The following is a 27,703-nucleotide window of genomic DNA, read 5'->3' as shown; positions in this document are numbered from 1 at the left end:
ACACGGAATGAAGCTGCATGTGAGGTATAGGTTTTTTGTTTTTGTTTTTGTTTTTTTTTCTTTCTATTATTGTTTTAATTCTTATTCTGTTGTCTTTTTATTTCTTTTTCTAAATTGATGCAAATGTACTAAGAAATGATGAATATGCAACTATGTGATGTTATTAAGAATTACTGATTGTACATGTAGATTGGAATGATTTCTAATTGTTTTGTTAATTCTTTTTTTAATTAATAAAAAAAAATGTGTGATTTAAAAAAAAAAAAAAAAAAGATATAATGGAGAGGCTGGAGGGAACTGCCTGAAAATGTGGAACTGTATTCCAGTACCCATGTTTCTTGAAGATAATTGTATAATGATATAGCTTTCACAGTGTGACTGTGTGATCGTGAAAACCTTGTGTCTGATGTTCCTTTTATCAGACACACAAGGTAGTTTGTTGATCTACCTTATCAACAAAGAAGTAAAACATATGGAATAAAGATGAATAATAGGGGGAGCAAATGTTAAAATAAATTTGGAGTGAAATGCTGGTGATCAGTGAGGGGGAGGGGTGGGGCGTATGGTATGTATGAATTTTTTTCTGTTTTCTTTTTATTTCTTTTTCTGAACAGATGCAAATGTTCCAAGAAATTATCATGATGATGAATATGCAACTATGTGATGATATTGTGAATTACCGATTATATATGTAGAATGGAATGATCAAAAGTTAAGAATGTTTATGTTTGTTTGGTGTTTTTTGGTATTTAAAAAAAAATTTTTAGTTAATTAAAAAAAAAAAAAAGGAAAGAAAAAAGAAAGCCAGGATAAGATGCTGCATTTCTTTTAAAATAATTTTAGGTGTATTAAAATTTCCTAAGGCTGATTTTGTTTGAATGAAATGTCTTGTTTGAATAAGTTATACACCACTGAAGGGCAACAGTACTTATAAGGAGCTATTTTTATTTAGAGAATAGAGTTGGAACTGACTGATTAGTCCATTGAGGTTAAGTGTCAGAGACAGATCTCATGCATAAGAGCATCAGCTGAATTATGACAGTACCAATTCTTTACTCAGTTAAGAGACATCTTCACAACTGTTTGAAATACTATGCTTTTTAGATACTCTTCAGAAAAACAATTGTACCTTTTAACATCTGTTGAGAAAATATAGATATACTAATTAATGTCAAAAATAGAAAACTCAGTAGTCATTTTAACAGTCATGAAGTTTAGGAATATATCCTTTTTTAATCTCACATGCAAATATACTATCTTCTGCATATGCACACCATTGTTAAATTAAAAAAAGAGCCAGTAATAGTGTCTGCAAGTCAAGAACATACCCTCTGGTTCAACTATGATTTAATTAAAGCATGTGCAACTGATATACCAAAAGATTCCAAAGAGACTTTGTCCTGTTTGTCAGAGAGGAGCCAAAAGAAGGAAAGTACTTGTCAGCAGCGGAGCAACTCTGACCGCAACCTGAGAGAACAGTGCCATATCTGCATTTGAAAGCCACAACAATGATGGTACTAGGCAGAAGTCACATTCCAGTAGAGGGAGATTAATCTTCTTTTCCACTAAAGAGAGGCTCTTGTGGCTATTACTTTTATTATGAAAACTGCACTTTGAATCAAAACAACTAGAAAGAGTTCAACGTTGCTATTTATAAGTGGAATTAAGATTTAAGTAAGGCTTGGGAGCCATGGAATGGAGTTACTTCTAAGCCTGTTTATCACCTGCCATAGAGAAAATAATCCATGGCTAGTCCGCTGGAATCTGGTTTTGCTACACTCTTGTCACAATCCCAGAGAGAAATTATATTTCAATCCAAGACACAATGTTTGGCCCATTATTCCAGATACTCCTTTGTCAGGAAGATTTATCTTGTTAAAAAGACAAGAAATAAGACTCTAGGTAGTATTACTTAAAAAGTCCTGTTTCCTTGGGTATTGGCAGTGCTAGGACTTGGTAAGATTTTAGGAAACTCTTCGAAGGACTTTCTGGCGAAAGTGATTCAATGATAGGATCTTAGATGCTATCCAGAACTGGACATAGCCATCTCTTGTCCCTGTGTAAATGACTGTACCATGCAGGAAAATGTGCAGCAAGGACCATTGGTCATAGTTTCAAACGCAGTTGGAGTTTTCAGTTCTAGGGCTAGATCCTGAGCAAGATGTCATCTGTCACCATGGCAAGGTACAGATCTTCAGGAGAGAAGCACACCAATCTCAGTGAGCTGATGTGGACATCGATGTTGACCATGTTGTCGAAGTGTGGTGTGGTGAAGGTTGATGCAACCTCAGCCTTTTGCCAATGTAGGGATCCCATATAACAACATTGGTGTCATAAGAAGCCGTGACAAGCAAGGTAGAGTCAGGGGAGAAGTCACAAGGGATAATACTACTTTGTGGCCTTCTGGATTGATATGTACAAATGCATACTCCACAGGAAGACAGACTTCTCTCCAGCTGCAGAGTGCAGTATGCTGTTAGGTGGCAAAATGCAGCAGCAGTTAACCCACTACAAGTGGTCTGGTAGCATCTGCATCTGCTTGACATGTTTATTCAGGTCCCATATGTGCAGAATCTTATCCTGTGATGCAGAGATCAAAATCACATCAATGGGTATGAAGCTCTGATGTCTCTCAGCATATATATATGTTCTTAAACTCCAAAGCAGGAGTCCTGTCTGCACCTCCTAAATCTTGATCTGCTTGTTGTTGAGTCCATGTTGCAAGGATCAGGCAAGAGACATCTAGCACTTGGGGATGATGGTGTGCCCAGAGCTTCTTGCTGGGTGGAGAAGGCCATGGACTGAAGGCCAACACCCAGACAATCTGACAGTTCAAGGTCCTCACTTTTAGGCTTCCTTGCCCTTTTGGATCATTTTTACTGCTTCAGCTTTTGGCTTCAAATCCTTTAGAGATCACCTGCTTCTCTAGTGACCAGATGACCACCTTGACAATGTAGTGTCCTTGAGACCAAACAGACCAAGAGCCATCTGAGGAAAAAATGATGCTCCAGGATTCATAGCTCTACTTCCAGTCAAACTAATGGGGACACACCAATTTGAGTTTGGCCATTAGCAGCACAACACCTCTCTTACCCTTTGGGGGGTGCATTCATCCCCTGTGCTAGGGCTTCCTGCCCTCAGGCTGCCCCTCTTCCCTTCTGTCCCTGAGCCATCAGCTGCTTTCCATCCCCCTTTCATCGTATTTGTGGTCAAATCCAGTAAAGGTGACTTATTTAAAACAAGCAGGGAAAGGGAACTGATAATGAGTTCTTATTGTGTACTAAACTGCATTTTAGAGGCTTTCATATATATATTATCTCATTTAATTCTTTCTGCACCCCTAGAAGATAGAGGAATTATTTTCCCCATTTTATAACATGAAATGAAAATTCAAAGAGGTAACTGATGGTCACACAGATGGAAAATTGTAGGGTTAAGTTTTTTAGAAGTCCAGATCAGATGACTTTCCCCAACACCAGGCTGCCTTTTCAGTTTTACTCCTTAGTCTTACTCAAAGATTTGAATCCTCTAACTTCTCTGTTTGGAAAGCTGGCAATGATAGAATTAATAAAAAATTTTTGTAATTATAAACCTTTTCTATAAGCATATTCAAAAGTTCCAAGCCTCTCACCTCCATCACCTCTGTCTTTGCAAGAGTGCCTGCATATCCTCTCACGTGTGTATTCAATACATTTTCTGCCTGTTTAGTCTTGAAAAAAGAAATTCCAGAATTCTGGCCTATTATTACCTAATTTTGAAAGGCTGTCTCTACTAACTACTTGGCTTCCTTTACATTTTCTTTCTTTTAAATTTTAGTATCCATACTTCCATCTATTCATTTCCCTCCCACCTTCTTTTCTTATCTTGAACTATGGAGGTTTTCTCATGAATGTGCTGTAAATTCTTGATGCTAAATTAACTGTCTCATTGAATGCACAGAAAAGTGGCCTATCAGCCAGACCTAATTTTGTATATTCTGGAGCAGATATAACATCACCCATAAGATTGCATAAAATTTAAAAATTGAATAATACCAAGAGATAGTAAAAGCACAGGAGAGTAGGAACTTTCACACACTGGCTTTGAAAACCTTAATATTTTCATATAATGTTTGTCATTATTTAGAAAGTAGTATGTAAACTCTGTGAGCCAGCATTTCTATTAATGCTTTGTAAGTGATGGCCAAAACCTAGAAACAGTCCAGGCCAAAGCATAGGAGCCTCTCAGATCCTTTCTGCCATACCTCTTGTCTTGGTCATTTGCTTGTGACCGTAGGAATTCCTCCATTTTTACTGTCCTGAATGTCCCCGCTTCCTTAGGATTCTGTTTACTAGGAGACTGTACTCTATGTCCTTGTGGTGGTTTAGAGAAACATGTACACCAAAAAATATATATATACATATATGTTCTTAAATTTCATCCATTCCTGTGTGTGTGAACCCATTGTAAGTAGGATATTTTGATGAGCTTACTTCAGTTAAGGTGTGGCCCCCTCATTCAGGATGGGTCTTAGTCCTATTACTGGAGTCCATTAGAAGAAAATGAAATTCAAACACATGGTGGTATATGTGGCAGAGGAACCAAGGCTTGCCAATAGCCAGCTCAAGAATGCCAGTCTTCAGGAATAAAGTATCTCCTTGATGATGCCTTGATTTGGATGCTTTCAACCTCAAAACAATGAGTTAATAAATTCTCATTGTTTAAGCTGACCCATTGCATTGTATTCACTTGAGCAGCCAACAAAACAAAAGCATAATTTTGGTACCAGGAGTGGGGTGCTGCTTTTGCGAATACCCAAAAATGTGGAAGTGGCTTTGGAATTGGGTATTGGTTAGAGGTTGGAAGAATTATGAGGTGCTTGATAGAAAAGGCCTTGATTGCTTTGTAGAGAATGTTGACAATAATATGAATGGTAAACATACTTCCATTGAGGTCTTAGAAGAAAACGACAAATGTGTTATTAGAAACTGGAGGAAAGGCGATCTTTATTTTATTGTGGCAGAGAATTTGGTAAAATTGAGTTCTAATTCAGGTAGAAGGCAGAACTTGAAAGTGATGACCTTGGATGTTAAGCTGAGGAGATTTCCAAGCTAAGTGTGGAAAGTGTAGCCTGTTTTCTCCTTGCAACTTTTAGTGAAATAAGAAAGGAAAAGGATTAGTTGAAAAATGGACTCGAGGACACAAGGAAACCAAGATTGGATGATTTGGAAAGTTTGAGCCTATTCACAGTAGGGTTTCTTGTGAGGGTTTAAGTGAACATTGAACCAGTCAGCAATTTTTGTGAATGTCAAGATTGGAGCTGTATTTAGACAGGAAGGATCTGTGGAAAGTCCTGCTGTCTGATGGTTTGCACCCCTATGAATTACGTATGCAAAGCCAACAAGGTTTTAGCAAAATTTGTGTAATTGGAACCCTGCCAGCATGGACTAAAAGGGACAGAGAGGGAGCAAGATGGAGAAAGAATGACTTCAAGGGTAGAAACATGGAAGAGAGAGAGAGAGAAGTTGAACTGTGGACTGAAGAGATCTCTTTAGGCTAAGAGAATGGGCCCACCCATATCTGTGGAAGTAGCTGGCAGGTCATCTGCACTGGTACTTGAAGGGGGTGAGTCTTCCCCTCCACTGTTCAGGGCAAGTGCTGCCACCCCAGTGCTCAGAGAGGGTGGGGCCTATGCCCTGGGGTTTGAAAAGAGACTGGCTACCATCCTGATGGTTGAAGAGGTTGGGACCTGTGCTGCAGTGTTCTGGGAGAGGACAGCCACTGAACAAGCACTTGGAAAGGGTGGAACTGCCACTCCACCAGGCACAAAGGACAAAACATCAGTCTATAGATGACTCTGAGACCTTATGATCTAATGGAATTTGCCCTGCTGTGTTTCAGGATTGTTTGGGACCCATGACCCCTGTTTTTTTTGTTTTGCTTTTTTCAGTTTATCCCAATTGGAATTGGAATGTTTATCCTATGCCTCTCCCTCTGTTGCATATTAGAAGCAGATAACTTTTCTAGATTTCATAGGTCCACAGACTAAAGGGGACTGTGGTCCTAGACAGACCACATTCATAACCAATTTAGTTCAGACTTTGTGTTTAGCATTGTTACTGAAATGACTTAAGGTATTTGGGATGTTGTGATGGAATGAATTTATTTTACATGTAGAAAGGACTTGTCCAGAGTGTGAAGTGTGATAGTTTAGAGCCGAATGTACCTCAGAAAAACATGTTCTTAAACTTAATACATTCCTGTGGGTGTGAACCTATTGTAAGTATGACATTTTGATGAGATTACTTCAGAAGATGTGGCCCACCTCAGTCAGATGGGTCTTAATCCTATTACTGGAGTCCTTTAGAAGAAATAAAATTCAGATAGAGAGAGAAAGGCATGGGGAGCAGCCCCGTTCAAGAAAATGGGGAGGCCACCTTGTGCATTGCTATATGACAGAACCAAAGGGGCTGGCAGACGGCCTCAGAAAGTCGTTCTTCAGGAAGAAAACATTACCATGATTAAGGCTTGATTTGAACCTTCTTTTAGTCTCAAAACCATGAACTAATAAGTTCCCATTGTTTTAAGCTTACCCATTGCATTGTATTTGCTTGAGCAGACAAGGAACCAAGTCCTATAGCCAACAGTCCAGGCAGCACAACCTGATGGTCACACACAGTATTCTGTTGGAGGGCTTGGTGAACTGCTTTTTACTTAGGGCAAGTTCTGGGACAGCGAGTCCTTCAGGCCACCACCAGATAGGTTGAGCCAGACGTACATGCTCCCACGATGTGTACGAGGATTACGCTGCTCTCTGGAACCAGGGACCTGTGCTGGGAATGCAACCTAGCTCCACACTGAACCGATGAGGGGTGAGGAAGGGACCAGGCAGGAGATACCTCAAGATCCTACCACTTTTAATTGGCCTTTCTCTTGATTAAGTGCTTACCTTATTACTTCAGTCCTCCAAGTGTTTTCTGAAGCTTAGAAAGAGGTATTTTTGCCCCTTCTTGCTTGGTGTTCAAAGTTTCTCCTGGGGGTCTGAGCCCTGCATATTCTCACTCCACCATCTTGATTGGAGCCTGACACAACCAAGTCTTGATATTGCATAAATAAAGAGCTATATTATAAACAATCTGAACAGACCAGATGGAGGGAGAAAGGGAACAGAAGAAAGAAGGAAGGGAAGAAAAACATTTATGGCTCTGAAAAACAAATAGGTGATTAAATTAGCCTTCCAATTGTAGTTTTCTTATTTATTGTTTATTTAAATTTGTTGAACAAATTTCTTGACTAACTTTCTATTATAATTTATTAAATTACTGAGTTTTTTGAACATGGAATAATTGAGTGTTGATAGGAAGCCAGACTAGCATTTAAGTTCACTGCAAATAAACTCCCATTTACTTCCTAGTGTATGAAGCCAAGGCTTATTATCCTCGCTACTCTCTGAGGTTTCTTCTTCATCCTAAACATGGATGATTCATATTTTAAAAGCCCATATTGCCATACGACCCAGCAATACCATTGCTAGGTATCTACTCAAAGGACTTAAGGGCAAAGACACAAACGGACATTTGCACACCAATGTTTATAGCAGCGTTATTTACAATTGCAAAGAGATGGAAACAGCCAAAATGTCCATCAACAGAAGAATGGCTAAACAAACTGTGGTATATACATACGATGGAATATTATGCAGCTTTAAGACAGGATAAACTTATGAAGCATGTAATAACATGGATGGACCTAGAGAACATTATGCTGAGTGAGTCCAGCCAAAAACTAAAGGACAAATACTGTATGGTCCCACTGATGTGAACGGACATTCGAGAATAAACTTGGAATATGTCATTGGTAACAGAGTCCAGCAGGAGTTAGAAACAGGGTAAGATAATGGGTAATTGGAGCTGAAGGGATACAGACTGTGCAACAGGACTAGATACAAAAACTCAAAAATGGACAGCACAATAATACCTAAGTGTAAAGTAATCATGTTAAAACACTGAATGAAGCTGCATCTGAGCTATAGGGTTTTTTTTTTACTATTATTATTACTTTTATTTCTTTTCTCTATATTAACATTCTATATCTTTTTCTGTTGTGTTGCTAGTTCCTCTAAACCGATGCAAATGTACTAAGAAACGATGATCATGCATCTATGTGATGATGTTAAGAATTACTGATTGCATATGTAGAATGGTATGATTTCTAAATGTTGGGTTAATTTCTTTTTTTTTCCGTTAATTAATAAAAAAATTAAAAAAAAATATGAATCTTTATCACAGTTAAAAAAAAAAAAGCCCATATTTACTCAGCAATTATAGTCAAATACTATTTGAACTTTGTAATTTCAAGATGGGATATACTTTACATTTATATTATTGAAGGTTTGGAAACTTAGATTTGTAATCCTAAAGTTTTCTGTGACATCATCCACATACAAATTGGCCAGTAATTTAGGATAATTTCCATTTATGTTAATTGGAAAGTAAGACTTTTTAAATTAGATTTCTAAATGACGTTATATGAGCTTTCTTCACTGGCTCATCTGACTAAGGTACCCTGGCAGTATGGAAATTTTCTGTGATCTTACCAATAAGTAGTGTTCATTAGTCCCAGTCTGTTCTCCATCTGTAGCAGTACAATCAAACTACGTGGATATGGGACTGAAATAGTTTTGGTTTTTTTTCATTTTAATATGAATTGCCTTAAAATTTTCAAAATTATGAACTAGTGCTTCTGAGACCCTGATACCTAAGTTGTGTGTTATCTATCTCTTTCTTTCACTGTATATGTATTTATACAAAAATATAAATATATTTATACAAAAATATAAATATATTTATACAAAAATATATATATATAGTTTCATGTTCTCATATTATTCACTAACGATTGTAAAGAAATGACCTTAGTTTCAAATCTGTTATTAAGAAAATAAAAATCTTTCGTTTATTTTCATTTACCCAACCAACTTCACAGCTATATTGTTATATTGAGCCATTTCTTTTGTCAATCACTTTGTTATGCTTCTAGAGCTACACTTTACAGAAGTTACTAGCCAAATTTGGCTTTTGAGCAGTTAAAACGCAGCTGATCTGAATTGCGATGTAAATGTAAGTGTAAAGTATTCTCAGATTTCAAAGACTTAGTACAGAAAGAAAATATTAAATAGTTCATTAATAATTTTTAATTGATTACCTATTAAAATGATAATATTTTGGATGTATTGAATAAAATATTACTAAAATTAATTTTCACCTGTTTACTTTTGGTTTAAATGTAGCAACTAGAAAATTTGACTTGTGGCTCACATTTGTTGCTGTCATATTTCTTTTGCCCAACACTGTACAATGATGTCTGATCATTTTTTTATAGAAGGAAGTCACATTCAGAAAGATAATTTTTTCTTTTTCCATTTCTGTGTTCAGGGGTTATAAAGTTTATCCTATAGACATTCATATATTCCAAACAGTTAAATGACACCTTTTCTGTGTAATTTAGATGTAAACATAATGGGAAGTATGTGACCATCATTTAACCACTAGTTATAATGTTGAAATATTATTTGTGTGCTCTAGAATGTAGGGATAAGAATAATGAAACACAAGCCATCAAGAATTGAAAAGGGAATATGCTTCTGGACTATAGGAAATAGTATTAAATGGCTAAAACTAATATTTAGGAATTACATATTCTGAGCTAGAATTATAGAATGGCCCAGACTCTTTTTTTTTTTTTTTTTTATAATATTTGACTATGAAGACCACTGATAGATCTGTTTAGTGGTTTCCAAGCTCAGACAAAAATATTCCAATAGAATAACAGTTCCTATTTTTTCCTTCCTACACAGAATTGTCATTTGGGAGAGGCAGCAGAATTTCACATGGTATAAACTCCTAGGTCACAGAGAGGTTCTTTAAGCCCCTGTATGATGCCAGTGAAGATTGTCTTTTTTCATCTGTAAAATGATTGTCTCTTTTCCCCATCCCACCCCCATTTCCATGTATGTTTGTTTTCTTTTCTTTTTCCAAAAAGATATATTAAATGTCCTGCTTAGGTTCATTTTCTACTTACTCACTAAATAAGGAATAAACTGTTACATTTTGTATTTGAAATTGTAAAGTACTTTCTTTTTTCTTTTTTTTTTAAATTTAACTCTTTGTTTTACAGATGAGGGCAGAAGTGCAGTTGACCAAGCAGGTGGTGCACAGATTGTAATTGACCATTTAAGGTCACTGTGCAGTATAACAGATCCCGCCAATGAGAAGCTCTTGACTGTCTTTTGTGGCATGCTGATGAACTATAGCAATGAGAATGGTAAACAACGCTGAAACCTTGCTTTATCTCTGGGGGAAAAATTAAAATTATCTTTACTCTAGTGCAAAACAAAATTATTGAGAAAAATGATGAACAAAGACTTCATAAGTGGCACAAAATTAATAATTAGCAAATATTAAATTGCAATGTTTCAAAAATACGAAATGGTCTAACTTACTAAATGGGATTAGATTTTGAAAGGTTGTCCTATGTTAATTAGTAGCCAAAAAAAAAAAAAACCCCAAACAAGGTATTCTTAAGTTTTCTTGCTATGAACATTTTTAATTAATTTAAAAGTAGCCTGATTGTTATTTATGTTGTTGATTACTTTATATTAAAGCCAAAGAGTAGCTTGTAAACATGCACACTGTCTATATAAATAAAATTATTTTATCTAGGTGCTGTATTTATTTGGACAAATAAAAATAGTCCCTTATTTTAAATAAATGTTCTCCTTAAAGTTCAGAACAATTGCAGTTAACTGATTCTGGAAATTTAATAAATACTTGTAAACAGCAGTTTCTTTTCTTTCTAATACACATTCTTAGAATGGTTGTTAATTAAATGAATATAAAAATAATGAGGCTTCATTATAATTTTAGATATCATAAAGTATTCATTTATTTATCATCTTATATGAATTACTGAGCAGGTCAATAATTCAAATTCTTGTAAGTTTCTGACATGTGATACAAATAAGCTTTTCTATAGTTTGTTTCATAATGTCATTGTAAGTAGTTAGTCTTTTGACAGAGACGTTTTATTTGTATATTGAACAAATATTAACCTTTGCTGCCATGTATGTAATCTAGAAACACATGACCCCCTCAGCATATTTTTCATTTTTTCAGTTTTGGTAATCATGGGCCCAAAGAAATATTCTTAATAATTAAAAAAGAGAAAAGATAAACATTGATGACAGGTGGCTACTGGTGTGGGTCTTGGTGTTAGAGACAACAGGAAATGGTAGGGACTGTGGCAAATCGAAGAGCCCATGTCCCATCAAAAGAAGAGAGCCACAACTCCTCTAGCTGGTGCTTTCTCTGGCACTTTGGTCAATTACTGCCACATCTTTTTTTTGGGGGAGGGGGGACTGAAAATCAAGTTTTTGGGGAGACATATCCTGATCTTTAAACATTGGATAATGTTTTTTCAAACACTATACAAGCTAAACAAAATGTATTTTCAGGCCATCTCCTGTACAACAATTCAGTTTTAAACCTCTGAATTAAAATCACCCACAAAATTATTTAAAAAATTATTTTCATTCATCCAATATCTTGGATGAATATCCAATATTCATATATTCCAATATCATTTTGGAAGAGAAAATGTCCTGACGATGAACAGGAGTAACAGAAAGCTCTGGGTAATCTACAGAATGAATAAATACTTTTTAAATAATTGAAATTTGATCATAATCCACAGGTAACTAAATTGCATTAAGAAATCATTGGCCAGTTGTTTGTGTTACTTCCTTTTCCCTTCAATTTCAGTTGGGCTTAGATACCTGAGAAAGTAGGAAAAATGCTAAGTGGCAGAATGATTTAGAAAGAAAAATGAAAGAACTAATTAGGATGTTATTATAACTGCTGTTGGATATAAAAGAATTAGTATTATGCTTCCAAGCTGGTTTGTCCTTTACAGAAGCTGTTGGTCAAAAATTAGTGTAAAAGCATATCAAATGGCTAAATGCTCTTCAAAAGAGTTTCTAATCTTAATCCAAAGCAGACAGTGATTAAGTCCCTATAATAGGATATCAAAAGTTCAAAAAGACCTACACTGAGAAGGTAATGATTAATAGCATACAGAGTGCACACTCTAAATGCATAGTTTTTTGTTATTTGGTTTTTGTTTTTGTTTTTGTTTTTGCATTTCCAAGACAGAGAAACAAACTTAAATACTTTGGAAAGTTATATTAATTTTTCTCAGAACATTATTGTATTGGTGGGTTTTTTGTTCCCTTATTCTAAAGCTTAAACTTAATTGCAGCTTTCAGAAATTATTAGATAAAATAGAAGTAAAGTTATCTTAAGTAATTTAAAGGAAAAAATTCCAAACTTGTAACTATCCTCTTCTTTTTACATAATACATTAATTGTTTAACACATTGTAAGTGAAGATCATAGTTTATGAAGTGTTTCTTTTTCTCCTTAATGCGCTTTAACTTATATATCTTTTTGTTTGCTTTATATAACTATTAAGCATCTTTATTGTTCTGTCCTTTATTATTCTTTCTTTAAAGTTTGTGCTTATCAGTTTTTCAAATTTCGTATTAGATCTTCTTTACTATATTCATACTATTTGATTTTGATCCTGTACACCTATATGAGTCACTGAGACAAAGAACAATACAGTTTTTGAAACTCAGAAGGCACTGTTTATTAGCACTGTTATATCAAGTTTATTATTATTTATTATATATATTATTAGATTTCAGTATACAAGCCTTTGCTAGTACATGAATAGACTATTGAATAATATATATCTCATTTCTACCCCAGCAGTAAATTAACTGCCCTTGGACTGAATAACTTAAAACTTATACATATATCTGGGGGAGTTACTCTTTAACTCTGTAGATAAAATTTTTTTAATGTGCAGGTAAGAAAGTCCAAAATGGTCGCCAGCATAGTTTCTCTGAAAAGAACAGTTTCAAATTGTTTGTTAGTCTTAAAAATTGATTGATACTAGAATGAAAATTAGGATAATTTCAGATGTTTCCTGCCCATACAGTGGCCAACTCATCTCTGAGTATGTCTTATTTTTAAATCCATGAAATAGGGAATAAAACAACATTCCTAAACACTTACAAGACAAGATATATTATGAACATACTTATTCAGTAAAGGTTTTTTGGTATCATTTGATAAAGCTATATAAAACTCAGTGTTTACAAGTTTAAAAACTTTCTAACCAGCTCAAGGCTACAAACTTTATATAAAGGCTATAAAGCTATGAGGTAGATTCTTTTGAGTTTCTCTATTGATTAAGCAATTAATACATTTTTACTCAGACAGGTAACTGTGGAATATCTCAGTAGTAAAAGTTATATTACTTAGCCAGAGAAATTGTGGTAATAGTATTTTATAAGTAAAGTCATTTAGATAAAATTAGATGGAAGTAAATAGAACTTTTGTTTAGTACATAATTATTCCAAATTTATCCTTTTCTGAAAATCATAGCCGTTTTTGATGAAGGGCAAAAGCACTCTTCAATTTTGTGGCTCTCCAAAATAGTCTGTGTATTTGTTAGTTGTGACAATTCCCATATTTTTCTTCTAGTTAACAGCTTTATAGCTATAGTTTATATTTTTGTCTCATAAGTTTCTTGAATAGTTTTTTTCCTAGCTTTGGCTACCTAGTGCCAAAACATTGTAGTGCAGAATGAGAATCTTGTTCACTTCTCCAACTATTTTCCAATATAATAGTATTTAAGCGCATGGCAAAAGGAGTTTTAAAAATATTTATTGATTAGCTTTTCTGGATACTTAGTATTGTCTGAAACTTTTTTATTAACAAAATCAATACTTGGAAGAAAAACATGTTATTTGAGTGTACTTTCTTCATTAAAGTTAGAAGTTTTATCAACTCTTGCCTACTAGGTTATTTGATATTTCCTGTTATGTTTATGAGCAGCAGCAGAGAGTAGAATTGAAAACTTGTTAGTAATAAGTACCAAATCTGTGGTTAAAATTTACCATAGTTGATTCACTAACTTGATATATCTGCATATATATAATTTATAATTGACTGCAAGTTTGGATGGAAACAAATCAGTAATTCAAAGCAAAGCATGACAGACCAGAATACTTTAACTCTTTTTTTATGAATATATTGGTAGTCACCGTTGTTGTTTACTAGAAGTAACCTTGAATAATAACTGGTAAATATCTCATGGAAAACTGTGTAATTGAGGATTTAAGATTTTTTCTTTATATACCTATGCTAGAGATGCAAAATAGAGGTCTGTTGTAACTCTAAATCAAGTTATAAATGATAGCAGTCATTAAAGCAAACACTGAAGTTACTTGTTTTACTTAAGCTACACCATAAGGGGGAAAAGTAGAGGCAATAACCATGTCATCCAGAAAGGAGAAATTACTCTCTTCTAAAATTATTAACTTAATATATACATGCTATGATTGGCTGCTTCATCTGACCTATATCATATATATATGTATATATTAACCTCTGTCTACACACACCCATGTGTGTGTTTGTGGTTTCATGTGGCTTATATATATGGTTTGGACAAATAGAGCTTATTTTTCTTTCTAATACTTCATAACTCCTGTTAATTGAAAAACTGATTTCTTTTTCTTTGTGGTCTCAGAAATCTGTGTTGTTACTTGTGATAATCCTCACATTTATTGCATGGATTTATGGTAACTGAACTGGTTAAAGATTAGCAATCTATGCTATTTATGAAATGCAGTTCCTGGAATATGTCTTTTAAGCCTAACAATTGAATTTAAGTATTTAGCAAGATACTTATTCACTTGTTTAAAATAGGCCTGTAAGGAATTTTCTCTAATTTAACAGTCATTAATTTGTAATTAATTCTAGCTGCTGCTTTCAGTTCATCCAATAGTGTGTTATAAATAACTTGTGTGTTGTAAATAACTTTTGTGTAATTTTAAAGTGTACAAATGAAATCAGAACGCTGCTACAGAATAACTAGTACTAGTTGTAATGTTTGTTTTTTAAAGTCCATACATCCTTTTGTAAAGCAAAGATTTTTGTGATTTTAAATATTTATTTGTAAGATACACATGTTGGAGGTAAATTAACCTGGCATTTTGCTTAATTTGTTATATAGACATTCAGGTTTGAACTTATACTTACACTGTGGATGCTAGTCTTTTATCTCAGTAATGCTATGTGTAAGCAGAGACTGGAGTGATTCTCCCAATAAGAGCGATTTAAGCAGCAGTTGGCAATAATCCCTTTTTAAAAAAAGACAAGGTGTAACTAAAAGTCCAATTTCTTTCTGATAAGAAAGCTTGGAGTGTTCTTTAATCAGAGTAGAAATTTATCTCTTGTGATTTTTGCTTTGGGTTTTTTGTTGATGATGATGTTATTTTACAATATACTCACATAATTTTGGCATTTATCTCTTAAAGCTTTTACTAAGAAATGAAATTTTGTTTGTAGAGGCTATTTCATTTTCAGAACCCAGAAAGAACTTTGACTTCTCTTTTCCTATTTTTTGTTTAATTTTTAGAAAGCAGGAAATGTGTAAATGTATTGCTTTAAACCTCCATAATTCTTAATACAAAAGAATTTTGGTTCTACTTTAATTTGGAAATTGCTGTGTATCATTGAAATGTATAACGGGACTAATCTGGATACAAAACACACAGTGCATGTTATGTATATAGAAGGCTTTTAAAATAATTGATTTAAAGTTAATTTTACAGACATGTAAATATCCAGCTTCATATACTCAACAATAGATTTAGAAAGAAAGTTCTCTACTTTCCTGGTCAGTTAACCAAAAAGTACTAATAAACCAAAAAGGAAATCTTTACTTACGTCTACATGTGGTATATGAAAACTTTAACCACTTGATAATTGTATTTAATTTCCTTTTTTTTTGCTGTAATAGAGTTAGCACTTGCTTAAACTTGCAAGCTCTGCTTCATTGTTACATAATTTCTAAGTTTTAACTTTTATATCCTTTTTTGGAAATGAAGATATGCCACTAGTTAAGGAAGTTTTCTTCAGTCTTTATTATGCTCAAATGATTTTTAGCCTATTTGTATTAGAACTTCTCGTCAAGACTTATATTTGCTTATGTTTTCCTTTTTTTAACTGTGTAGTTAATTTGATTGTAGATGGGGTTTTTAGGCAAGCCTGTATTTAGAAAAGGAATGTTGTACTCTATATACTATAAATAATAAACATTTCATAAATACATACTAATGTTAAGACTATATTTTGAATTCTGTGTCTCATTTTTGACACAATTTCATCAAGTTCTAATTAACAATAATTTAATAATTATAACACTGTAAGAATATTTTATTAGGGATTAGATAAATATTTCTTATAAACTTCCTAAGACATCTGTTCTTTTTAGTAATTGATCAACATAACTTCAAATTAGTTACTGGAATTCTCTGCATATTTTTCTGGACCTGTAGTTCTAGTCTATACCAATGTTTTAAACATTAAACTTAAAACTCAGGGGGAAAAAGGTTCTTCAACTTGAGATCTTCTCTCCAGATCTCCATTCTTTGGAGTTTCCATGAGTGTGACCTGAAGAACTTGGAACCATTGAAATTCAAATGTAGGTAGGTAAGTGTTCACACCAGCGCATGCGTTGATTGCCTTATCTCTTTGTATATGCATCTGTATTGCACCCCCTCAGTGCCTTTCTTCCTCTTCCCCTAGATCATGTAGGGCCTGTGTTATCTTGATAGTATGTAAGTCTGTATTTTGGTCAGTATTTGTCTGTGATGTGTCAGGATCAATTTCAAAAAAGTTTCTTATGACATTGTCCTGTCTAAAAAATGTCTTTCACACATAAGTGTTTGCTGTGTATGGGCCTGGGTCGCATTTTTGTGAATTGTTGTGTTTGTTGAACTCTGATAAACATTCCCTAGAGTTGCTGGTATTCATTGAGGGATACAAAAGTCTCAGTCTTGCTGTTGTTTCACTCTCTCAAATGTATATGGAGAATGTGAGCTATTTCTGGTTCAAATAATTTCTTGTAGTTTGTCATTTAAAAGTCATACTCCTGATATCATTCATGATAGCATGAATGCCAGTTATTATCCTTTGGAGTCCATTCACAAGCTTTATTTGTCCAATAGGAAAAACTGATCAAAATCAAACATTCACTTCCAGTGATAATGAGGATTAATATCAATTTATCCTCACAAAGAAAAGACCTCCTACTTAAATTGAAAAAAAAAAAACACACACACAATACTACTTAATGGTAACATACTAAGTAGTAACTGAAATAGGTAAACAGACCCAATTATGGAATATTCTGGGCTTAAGTAGAGTTCATACCAAATAGGCATGGTCAGGTGTTCAGGTAATTTATTAATGTAATTTCCTCCAAAATATCTGAACGCTAAAATCTAGGAGTCCTACCATGCTTTTATTTTTTATATATTTCTTTCCTGTTATCTTATATGCCAAGAACTTGATTTAAAGGATCTCTTTTCCATGTTTTATTTTGTTTTTAATCTCCTACAAAAATTAGAAAGTCCTCTAGGGCAGTGATTCTTAAATTTTGGTCTCAGAATTTTTATGCTCTTCAAATTAATTGAAGACCTCAAAGAATTTTTGTTTCTATATATGAATTACATCTATCAATATTCACTGTATTTGATATTATATGGTAAAAAAATAAAAATAAATTTTGTATTGCATTTGAAAATAATGATAACCCCATTCCATGTTAACATACCATTTTTATGAAAAATAACTGTATTTTAAAAAACAACCAAAAATTGCTGAAAAGAAAAGCATTTTATTTACTGTGAGTGTATGATAGTAAAAAATACAGTGGCTACCAATAGTACATTTGGTGCTACTGCCGTGATTTATGCTAAGATGCTAGCAGTTTTACCTAACATCGTTTTTGCACCATCAGTGCAAAAGTTGACACAGAAAGGGTAAATAACATCTTGGAATTTTTCTGAAAATACATAAATTATTTACTAAATTGTATATTTGTGATCCTCTGAGAGATTTTCAGAGATCTCCAGAGGCCATTGGGCTATACTTAGAGAATCACTGTTCCAGGATGCTTATTTCTCAGTAAAACGAAAATTTGTATCAGCCTGTTTCAGCAGAGTTCCCCTCCCCCCACCGGACCCTCATTATTCAAGAGGGATAATTACCTGCAGTTGCTATGAACAGACTTTAGAATTGAGTATAATTTTGTTTTAGTTAGCATCATAGAAGTAGATATAATAAAATAACCAGATGGTCGAAAATGAGTTTCTCCAATTGGATGATTATATAGTTTTCTCTTTACTTGTGTGTGGTATGTGTGTTGTACGTGAGTATATAATTAATCTGACTCCTTGGTAGCTTTAAAACACATTTTCATGAAGCACCATGATTTTCATTAGTTATGGAAATTCATACCATATTTACCATTTGGCTATGCTACTTTTCTCCTAATCTGCTTCAATTTCAAGTATTACTGCTTCAATTTGTATGCCAGAGTGTTAGCTTGGGATCTGCAACATTTCTTAACTTTATTCCCCTCTTTCCCTGAAACCAAAATTCATAATACTGTAAAAGCAGGATATTTGTAGTAGTGATACCAAGTTAGGAGAACATGAAGAATATTATCTTCTAAGTGGCATTCCCTGTTGGGTTATTACCTTCACAGAATTTATTCCTCTGGTGTCCCTGGACTGTTGGATATTTATCTTCTACCAACAGTACTGAGGGGGTGTTTGATGCTTACATATATGCAGACATATAGCAGAGTTTGACTCACATTCAATGCATGCGCTAGTGCTCACGCTTACGTACCTGAAGTTTAATGATTCAACAGCTCTGCAATATTTGAAGAGGTAGTCTGAATAAATTAGAGCAACTAATTAATTAAAAATACTTTAAAGAGCAAGGATCTGCAGCGGTGATCCAGTAATAAAGAACTGGCTCTTGGTAAGTAATCAAAACATTTCTAACTTGGAAAGCTCCTTGATAGATGATCACTATAAATACTCAAACCAATAATAAAAGTATTTTGCTATATATAGGTATACTATATCTTATATAGGTATTTTGCCAAAAGATAATAAAGATGTTATGAGTCATCCATTATTTGCTGAATTGTGTACTTAGTAAAAAATATTCAACATCAAAAGCAGAAAAACAAATAATTTAATTGAATATATTTTGTTCCTTTATTTTCATCTCCTTTTAGAATAGACTTCATAACCCTTCACAAAGTATCAAATTGTTTTAGACTATTTTAACTTTAAACGTAACCTTCTCTTTTGCTCTGGCCTATTTTCTATTTTTGTTTTGGTAATAGGGCCATTTCTAGTATATATGACCCTCACAATCTAACCCATAATTTTATCTGGTTATCAGTTTTCAGGGGCAATGAGCCTCTGTTGGCTCCCTCTTCATATTTCACGCTAAAGGCAGAAAAAATTAACTATAAAGGCCTTCAGGAAAGTAAGCAGCTGATTTGAGAGGCAGCTGGACCCTGCCAGTATATTCTTTCCTGATAATCAACAACCTTATCTACAGATTCAAGCTATAAAGAGTAACCAGGAGATATTAGCAGGCAAACCTTCACAAGGAAAGCATGAGGAAAATGTGTTTTGTAAGAAACAGGATTTTATCTTTAGGTTCCCAATAGCTAATTTAAAAGAATTTGGAGAAAACTATTAACTTGAAAATGGCATGTAATTTAAAGAGTAAAATCCAAGATTTTGAAAGTTGACAATAATAGTATTTTATATAGACATGTCTTTCTTCTTAGATTATTCTTTAGGTTTTCATTTTGGTTTATTTTTCTCCAGCTTTGCTGTAGGTATTCTATTATCATTGTCCATGAAAAGCCATTGTGGAAATCCAAGGCATGTTTAATACTTTAAAACCAATTAGTTGCTTAGAAAATGAAGGCAAGCAATGATGACAAGTCTATGATGATTTTATTCTTCTCACCTCTCAAGCTAATTTTTCCTCTCTTTTAGTGAGAAGATACGTCACTATAATTAAAGAAAACTTTGATTTCAAAAATATTTTAAGTAACTCACTTTTATTCCTTGTTAAAACTATTTCCTTCCTAGCATTCATCAAAGAACTCTCTGTTTGCAAATACTGAGTCAGTATTTTTTGTGTATTTATTATATACTTTTCATTCTTTATTATAGAAAATCTCTTTTAAAAGAGTCTTAAGACTTTTTTCTCCTTTCTTAGTCTTTATTAAACTTGCTTTGTGCTTATACTTTTAATATTCTGATTTCCTGTAATGCAAGTATTGCTTTGTCTAGCTTTGTTCAGTCTAACTTTTTTGCTTAAAAACCGGCGATAATGTTTAATAATTTATACATTTTAAAGCCTGATCTTTAAAGGTATAAGACCCCGTTTAGAAAAAAATGATTTGATAAGTTTGAGTTATTTTCATTTCTGAATTTTTATGGTCACTGAAAAGATTCAAGACTCAACTCTTCTGAACCAATGTCTTTAAAATTTTTAAGATAATCGTATGAATGGACTTGATCTTCCTTTAGTGTAACTGAAATAGTATTGAGTTTTGTAATAGAATAAGAGGTGTGATCTTACTAGTGTCTGATATGTGAACACTTGTTTGTTTGTTTGTTTTGCAGATTCCCTTCAAGCTCAGCTTATCAATATGGGTGTTATTCCTACCTTAGTGAAATTATTGGGCATCCATTGCCAAAATGTGGCCCTTACAGAAATGTGTCTTGTTGCATTTGGCAATTTAGCAGAACTTGGTAAGTCCTTGTCATGAACGATAGATGTTACTAACTTATTAATGTACTTAAAAGAAATTTCCCTTTAGTTACTAAGAACGTGGAAATGCATTTAAATATTATTCTCTATATATTTTTAAACACTGGAGATATTTGCTTTAATGTTAAAAAAAGGATGCAATTAGATTGTATATTTTACTTCCCTAATTGTTTTATGTATTAAGATTTAAAGTTAACATTGTACATTATTTAATAGAGTTGAATATTTGAGATAATATCTACTTGACTTCGGTATATTTACATGAGGGATAATCTTGAAAAATTGTGTCTCCAGGGCAAAATTAAAGGACATGGTAATTTATTAAGTTTGTGTTGATTATATGCTTATCAAATAAAAAGGAAACTAACATACTAAGCAAGTTGCGTCTCCTTCTTCACAAAATCCCTAAAAATGACAGGAAAGCTTTTTTCATAAAACCATATTCATGACAGCATTAAAAATAACAGAAGATATCCAACAAATTAGACTTCAAATGTAAAACAGTTAAAAGAGACAAAGAAGGATACTATCTACTAATAAAAGGAACAATTCAACAAGAAGACATAACAATCATAAATATTTATGCACCGAACCAGAATGCCCCAAAATACGTGAGGCAAACACTGCAAATACTGAAAAGGGAAATAGACACATCTGCCATAATAGTTGGAGACTTCAATTCCCTACTCTCATAAATGGACAGAACATCTAGACAGAGGATCAATAAAGAAACAGAATTTGAATATTACAATAAATGAGCTAGACTTAACAGACATTTATAGGACATTACACCCCACAACAGCAGGATACACCTTTTTCTCAAGTGCTCATGGATCATTCTGTAAGATAGACCATATGCTGGGTCACAAAGCAAGTCTCAACAAATTTAAAAAGATTGAAATCATACATAACACTTTCTCAGATCATAAAGGAATGAAGTTGGAAATCAATAGTAGGCAGAGCGCCAGAAAATTCAGAAATACGTGGAGGCTCAACAACACACTTTTTTTTTTTTTAATTTTTTTTTATTAATCAAAAAAAAAGAAAAATTAACACAACATTTAGAAATCATTCCATTCTACACATGCACTCAGTAATTCTTAGTATCATCACATAGATGTATGATCATCATTTCTTAGTACATTTGCATCGATTTAGGAAAAGAACTAGCAAAACAGCAGAAAAAGATATAGAATGTTAATATAGAGAAGAGGATTAAAATAATAATACTAATAAAAATATTTATATATAAAAAGGAAAAAGAAAAAAACAAAAACAAAAGATACAAACAAGCAAGCAAACAAAAAACCATATTTCAGGTGCAGCTTCATTCAGTGTTCCAACATAATTACATTAGACTTAGGTATTATTGTGCTGTCCATTTTTGAGTTTTTGTATCTAGTCCTGTTGCACAGTCTGTATCACTTCAGCTCCAATTACCCATTATCTTACCCTGTTTCTAACTCCTGATGGTCTCTGTTACCAATGATATATTCCAAGCTGATTCTCGAATGTCGGTTCACATCAGTGGGACCATACAGTATTTGTCCTTTAGTTTTTGGCTAGACCTACTCAGCATAATGTTCTCTAGGTCCATCCATGTTATTACATGCTTCATAAGTTTAGTCTGTCTTAAAGCTGCATAATATTCCATCGTAGGTATACGCCACAGTTTGTTTAGCCACTCGTCTGTTGATGGACATTTTGGCTGTTTCCATCTCTTTGCAATTGTAGATAATGCTGCTATAAACACTGGTGTGCAAATGTCCGTCTGTGTCTTTGCCCTTAAGTCCCTTGAGTAGATACCTAGCAGTGGTATTGCTGGGTCGTAATCCATTCTGCCATTCTATGTCTTTTGATTGGGAAATTCAGTCCATTAACTTTTAGTTTTATTACTCAACACTATATTTTCCTCTACCATTTTGGCTTTTGTATTATATATATCATATCTGATTTTCCTTCTTTCTACACTTTACTCCATACCTCTCTCTTCTGTCTTTTCGTATCTGACTCTAGTGCTTCCTTTAGTATTTCTTGCAGAGCTGGTCTCTTGGTCACAAATTCTCTCAGTGACTTTTTGTCTATAAATGTTTTAATTTCTCCTTCATTTTTGAAGGACAATTTTGCTGGATATAGGAGTCTTGGTTGGCAGTTTTTCTCTTAGTATTTTAAATATATCATCCCACTGTCTTCTAGCTTCCATGGTTTCTGCTGAGAAATCTACACATAGTCTTATTGGGTTTCCCTTGTATGTGACAGACTGTTTTTCTCTTGCTGCTTTCAAGATCCTCTCTTTCTCTTTGACCTCTGACATTCTAACTAGTAAGTGTCTTGGAGATCGCCTATTTGGGTCTGTTCTCTTTGGGGTGCGCTGCACTTCTTGGATCTGTAAATTTAGGTCTTTCATAAAAGTTGGGAAGTTTTCAGTGATAATTTCTTCCATTAGTTTTTCTCCTCCTTTTCCCTTCTCTTCTCCTTCTGGGACACCCACAACACGTATATTTGTGCGCTTCATATTGTCATTCAGTTCCCTGATCCCCTGCTCAAGTTTTTCCATTCTTTTCCCTATAGTTTCTGTTTCTTTTTGGGATTCAAATGTTCCATCCTCCAGTTCACTAATTGTAGCTTCTGTCTCTTTAGATCTACCATTGTAGGTATCCATTGTTTTTTCCATTTTTTCTTCTTTGTCCTTCACTCCCATAAGTTCTGTGATTTGTTTTTTCAGATATTCTATTTCTTCTTTTTGTTCAGCCCATGTCTTCTTCATGTCCTCCCTCAATTTATTGATTTGGTTTTTGAAGAGTTTTTCCATTTCTTTTTGTATATTTAGCATTAGTTGTCTCAGCTCCTGTATCTCATTTGAACTATTGGTTTGTTGCTTTGACTGGGCCATATCTTCAGTTTTCCGAGCGTCATCCATTATTTTCTGCTGGTGTCTGGGCATTTGATCAGATTTCCCTGGGTATGGGACCCGGCTGGTTGAAAGGTTTTTCTGTGAAATCTCTGGGCTCTGTTTTTCTTATCCTGCCCAGTAGGTGGCGCTCGTGGCGCTCGTCTGTCTGCGGGGCCCACCAGTAAAAGGTGCTGTGGCTCCTTTAACTTGCCAATCCGAATCTTGCAGTCGGCCCGGGAAACCGCGCGTGGAGTGGGGGGGGTCGCCGGCCGCTGCGGCTTGAGGGAGTGCCGGTCCAAATTGCCCAGCTGGCCCAAGACGCCAATCGTGGCGGGAGGGCCCTGCTATCCAACGTTCCCAGTCAAACCGGGGAGCCACGTGCGTGGAGGGGACCCCAGTCGCCAGCCGCCCCGGCCGGGAAAACGCGCGCCCCTCGGGTATCTCACCGCAGCGGATTCTCCCTGCCCGTTCAGCCGTTCCAGAATGGGGTACGCTGTCTTTTTGGTCTCTGTCGTGGCTCCGGGAGCTGTTTCGTATTGTTTCTGTTTCTTTAGTTGCTTTTCTGGAGGAGGAACTAAGACCCGGCGTCTTACTAAGCCGCCATCTTCTTGGGTTCTCAACAACACACTCTTAAACAACCAGTGGGTCAAGGAAGAAATTACAAGAGAAATCAGTATCTCGAGGCAAATGAAAATGAAAACACAACATATCAAAACTTATGGGATGCAGCAAAGGCAGTGCTAAGAGGGAAATTTGTTGCCCTAAATGCCTATATCAAAAAAGAAGAAAGGGCAAAAATTCGGGAATTAACTGTCCACTTGGAAGAACTGGAGAAAGAACAGCAAACTAACCCCAAAGCAAGCAAAAGGAAAGGAATAACAAAGATAAGAGCAGAAATAAATGAAATTGAGAACATGAAAACAATAGAGAAAATCAGTAAGACCAGAAGTTGGTTCTATGAGAAAATCAATAAGATTGATGGGCCCTTAGCAAGATTGACAAAAAGAAGAAGAGAGAGGACACAAATAAATAAGATCAGAAATGGAAGAGGAGACATAACCACTGACCTCACAGAAATAAAGGAGGTAATAACAGGATACTATGAACAACTTTATGCTAATAAATAAAAATAACAGAAGAGATACCATCATCAGAAATTATAAGAAATCCTTGAAAGTCAGAAGGCAGACAGAAACAGACCAATGCTGGAAATTACAATTAAGTTGTAACAGAAGACTGATGGCCGCATATCCCTACCCCAGTATTCTCATCTCATTTCCCTGTTTTGTTTCTTCCATGTCATTAATTAGCTTTTCTTTCTCCCTCCCTCCCTTCCAAAGGAGGCAATTACAATTTCTTTTCTGAATCTCCTCACAGCCATATTCATAATAAATTATTTATTATGGTGGTTTCATCGTAGCTAAATATAATAGCTGTAACAACCAAATAAATTAGTTCTGTTAATTATTCCCGTTTTATAAATAAGTGAAGCACCAGGACTCCAGTCTTGGTTTTTCTAACTGAAATCCCCAGGTCCCTATTACATTAAAGTCTTGATTTCATTACATTAGTTTTGTTTTGCCTTCAGGTTAAGGGAGTAGGGTTATTTATCAGAGTCAATTTTTAAAAGACATACTTATTCAGTGGGTCGTATTCTTGTATTTGAGTGTATCATCTCTCTGATTTTCTTCGTTTCCGTACTGGTCTGTAATTAAATTGACTTTTCCATCATTTGAGTGAGAATAAAACCAAGAATGAAGCCTGCATTTACTGTTTCATAAAATTATTATTTTCCATTACTAAATGGAATGTAGTAGTTTGTATCTAGTGCAATTGGTAGAAATAAGAGAAATCATGTTAAAATTCCACATCAATAGTATCGGATTCTTTGCAACAGAAACATGATTGATTCAGATCTCTCCTAATTTGCCTTCAGTTTCATCAGACTGAAAAAGTGCAAGTCCTTTACTTTCACATTTAATTATGAGAGACTCTGGAGCTATGCTGTCCAATATGGGAGCCACCAACTGTATGTGGCTGTTGGCGTTGAAATATAAATAGTTCAAATTGAGATGTGCTGTAAGTATGTTACATAGTGAATTCAAAGATTTCCTATGAAAGGAAAAGCATATCAAGTATCTCACCAATATTTCTTATATTGAATTCAAGTCGAAATGATTAAAATTTGAATATATTGTGCTAAATAAGATCCGTTATTGAAATTATCTTCACCTCTTTCTTTTTTCGTTATAAAGTGTGCTACTAATTTAATTTAACTTTAATTTAAAGTTACGTGTGTGATTCCTGTTTGTGGCTCTCATGTTTCTGTTGGACAGTGTGGTACTCTAGCAAATAAGCTCTAGAACAAAATCGTCCTTCATTCTAAGAACGTCTCTCCCTTTTATAACTTTTACAAAAGTGCATAATTCTCACATGAATCATCTTTAAATGATAAACACCATCACTTTTGGTTTTAATATCTGTAGTTATTCTCAATATATGTGTAATATGCATAAGTAAAGCTTGTTTATTATGAATTTTATTAAAATGTTTGTGTTTTTTCCAGTTTTAAAGTGACCAGACACTTAAAATTTTACTGGATGTGACAAAATTTTTCAGTCATTATGTGTGTTTTGCTTAGAGGATAAATATATACTTGTAGACTTATGTTTTAAAGTTTCCATAATGTGCATGATGCCAACCTATGCTTCCTCACTAAGCAACATTTTTACTAAGCCTTCTGGATTTTAGAGCTGCCTGCAAAGGCGGTGTTGGTAGAACCAAAGGAGGGTAATATTGCAATATGGAATTCAGTCTTTTATTATTTGACAGATAAGTGCAAGGTTGAATGAAAGCTGAAAACCTGGAAATAAGCAGACATACTTTCTTCATAATTCTACCAACGGGAGATTCCTTTCTGTTAGCAAGTTCTTTGCAATATCAATATAAATACTCTTAGCCAGCGTTATTAACCATACATTACTTTCTAGTCTTACATATCTTTTGTGTATCTCACTGGACATTTCTTGGCACATATTACTTATCAAAAGAATGATATTATGAATGATCAGATAGTGCATTGGTAATATCAGTAGCCTTCAGGAAGTAGGAATTTTGATTGAACAGGTGAATGAGAGAAAATAATTTGGGAGCTAAAAAGCAGGTCATGCCTTATCAATAGGCCTGGACTTCCAGGGGAAACAAAACATAAGTAGAGGGTTCTGAAGACAACTTTGTCTTCCTTACTGCTTTTCCTAGTACACTGGCAAAATGTGCCTTTGAAAAAGTGCTACCAAACAGTGTTTTATGAATTCGTACCTGAGTTAAAGTATTAGGATTTGGGGGAAAATGATAAATCATAGACCATCCGATTCAACATAGTCTTTCCATCTATATTAAAAAATGGTTGTGCACCTGTGCTGGTTTGAAAGGATGTATGGACCCTAGAAAAGCCATGTTTTAATCAAAATCCCAATTCATAAAGGCAGAATAATCCCTATTCAATACTGTATGTTTGAATCTGTAGTTAGATCATCTCCCTGGAGATGTGATTTAATCAAGAGTGGTTGTTAAGCTGGATTAGGTGATGACATGTCTCCACCCATTGGGTGGGTCTTGATTGGTTTACTGGAGTCCTATAAAAGAGGAAACATTTTGGAGAATGAGAGCGATTCAGGGAGAGCAGAGCAGAATGACATAGCCACGAGAAGCAGAGTCCACCAGCCAGTAGAAAGAAAATGCCTCCCAGGGAGCTTTGTGAAGGGAAGCCAGGAGAGAAAGCTAGCAGATGATGCCGTGTTCACCACATGCCTTTCCAGATGAGAGAGAAACCCTGACCCTGTTCACCATGTGCCTTCTCACTTGAGAGAGAAACCCTGAACTTTATCGGCCTTCTTGAACCAAGGTATCTTTCCCTGGATGCCTTTGATTGGACATTTCAATAGACTGGTTTTAATTGGGACATTTTCTCAGCCTTAGAACTGTAAACTAGCAACTTGTTAAATTCCCCTTTTTAAAAGCCATTCAGTTTCTGGTAT

At 34.4% G+C, this 27,703-nt stretch overlaps 1 protein-coding gene and 1 pseudogene across 7 annotated transcripts in view; one reads left to right on the top strand and one right to left on the bottom strand.

Annotated features, from left to right (window-relative positions):
* The window catches only part of RAP1GDS1 (Rap1 GTPase-GDP dissociation stimulator 1), a 275,737-nt gene that overhangs the window by 161,216 nt on the left and 86,818 nt on the right, over positions 1-27,703 (top strand). For 6 of the 7 annotated variants that reach the window (XM_077142767.1, XM_077142766.1, XM_077142770.1 and 3 more), the window contains 2 exons: positions 10,156-10,302; positions 20,626-20,754. In XM_077142767.1, coding sequence (XP_076998882.1) covers positions 10,156-10,302; positions 20,626-20,754 — 276 coding nt within the window. The remainder of the gene's footprint in view (positions 1-10,155; positions 10,303-20,625; positions 20,755-27,703) is intronic. The other variant, XM_077142769.1, reaches the window with a different exon arrangement.
* Positions 1,909-3,109, bottom strand: LOC143668514 (WD repeat and SOCS box-containing protein 2 pseudogene; annotated as a pseudogene).

The sequence above is a fragment of the Tamandua tetradactyla genome, chromosome 24 (genome assembly GCF_023851605.1).
Source record: "Tamandua tetradactyla isolate mTamTet1 chromosome 24, mTamTet1.pri, whole genome shotgun sequence".
In the NCBI taxonomy this organism is placed as follows: Eukaryota; Metazoa; Chordata; class Mammalia; order Pilosa; family Myrmecophagidae; genus Tamandua; species Tamandua tetradactyla.
Note: the sequence above shows the minus strand (reverse complement) of the source record. Positions and strands in the feature narration are given on the sequence as shown.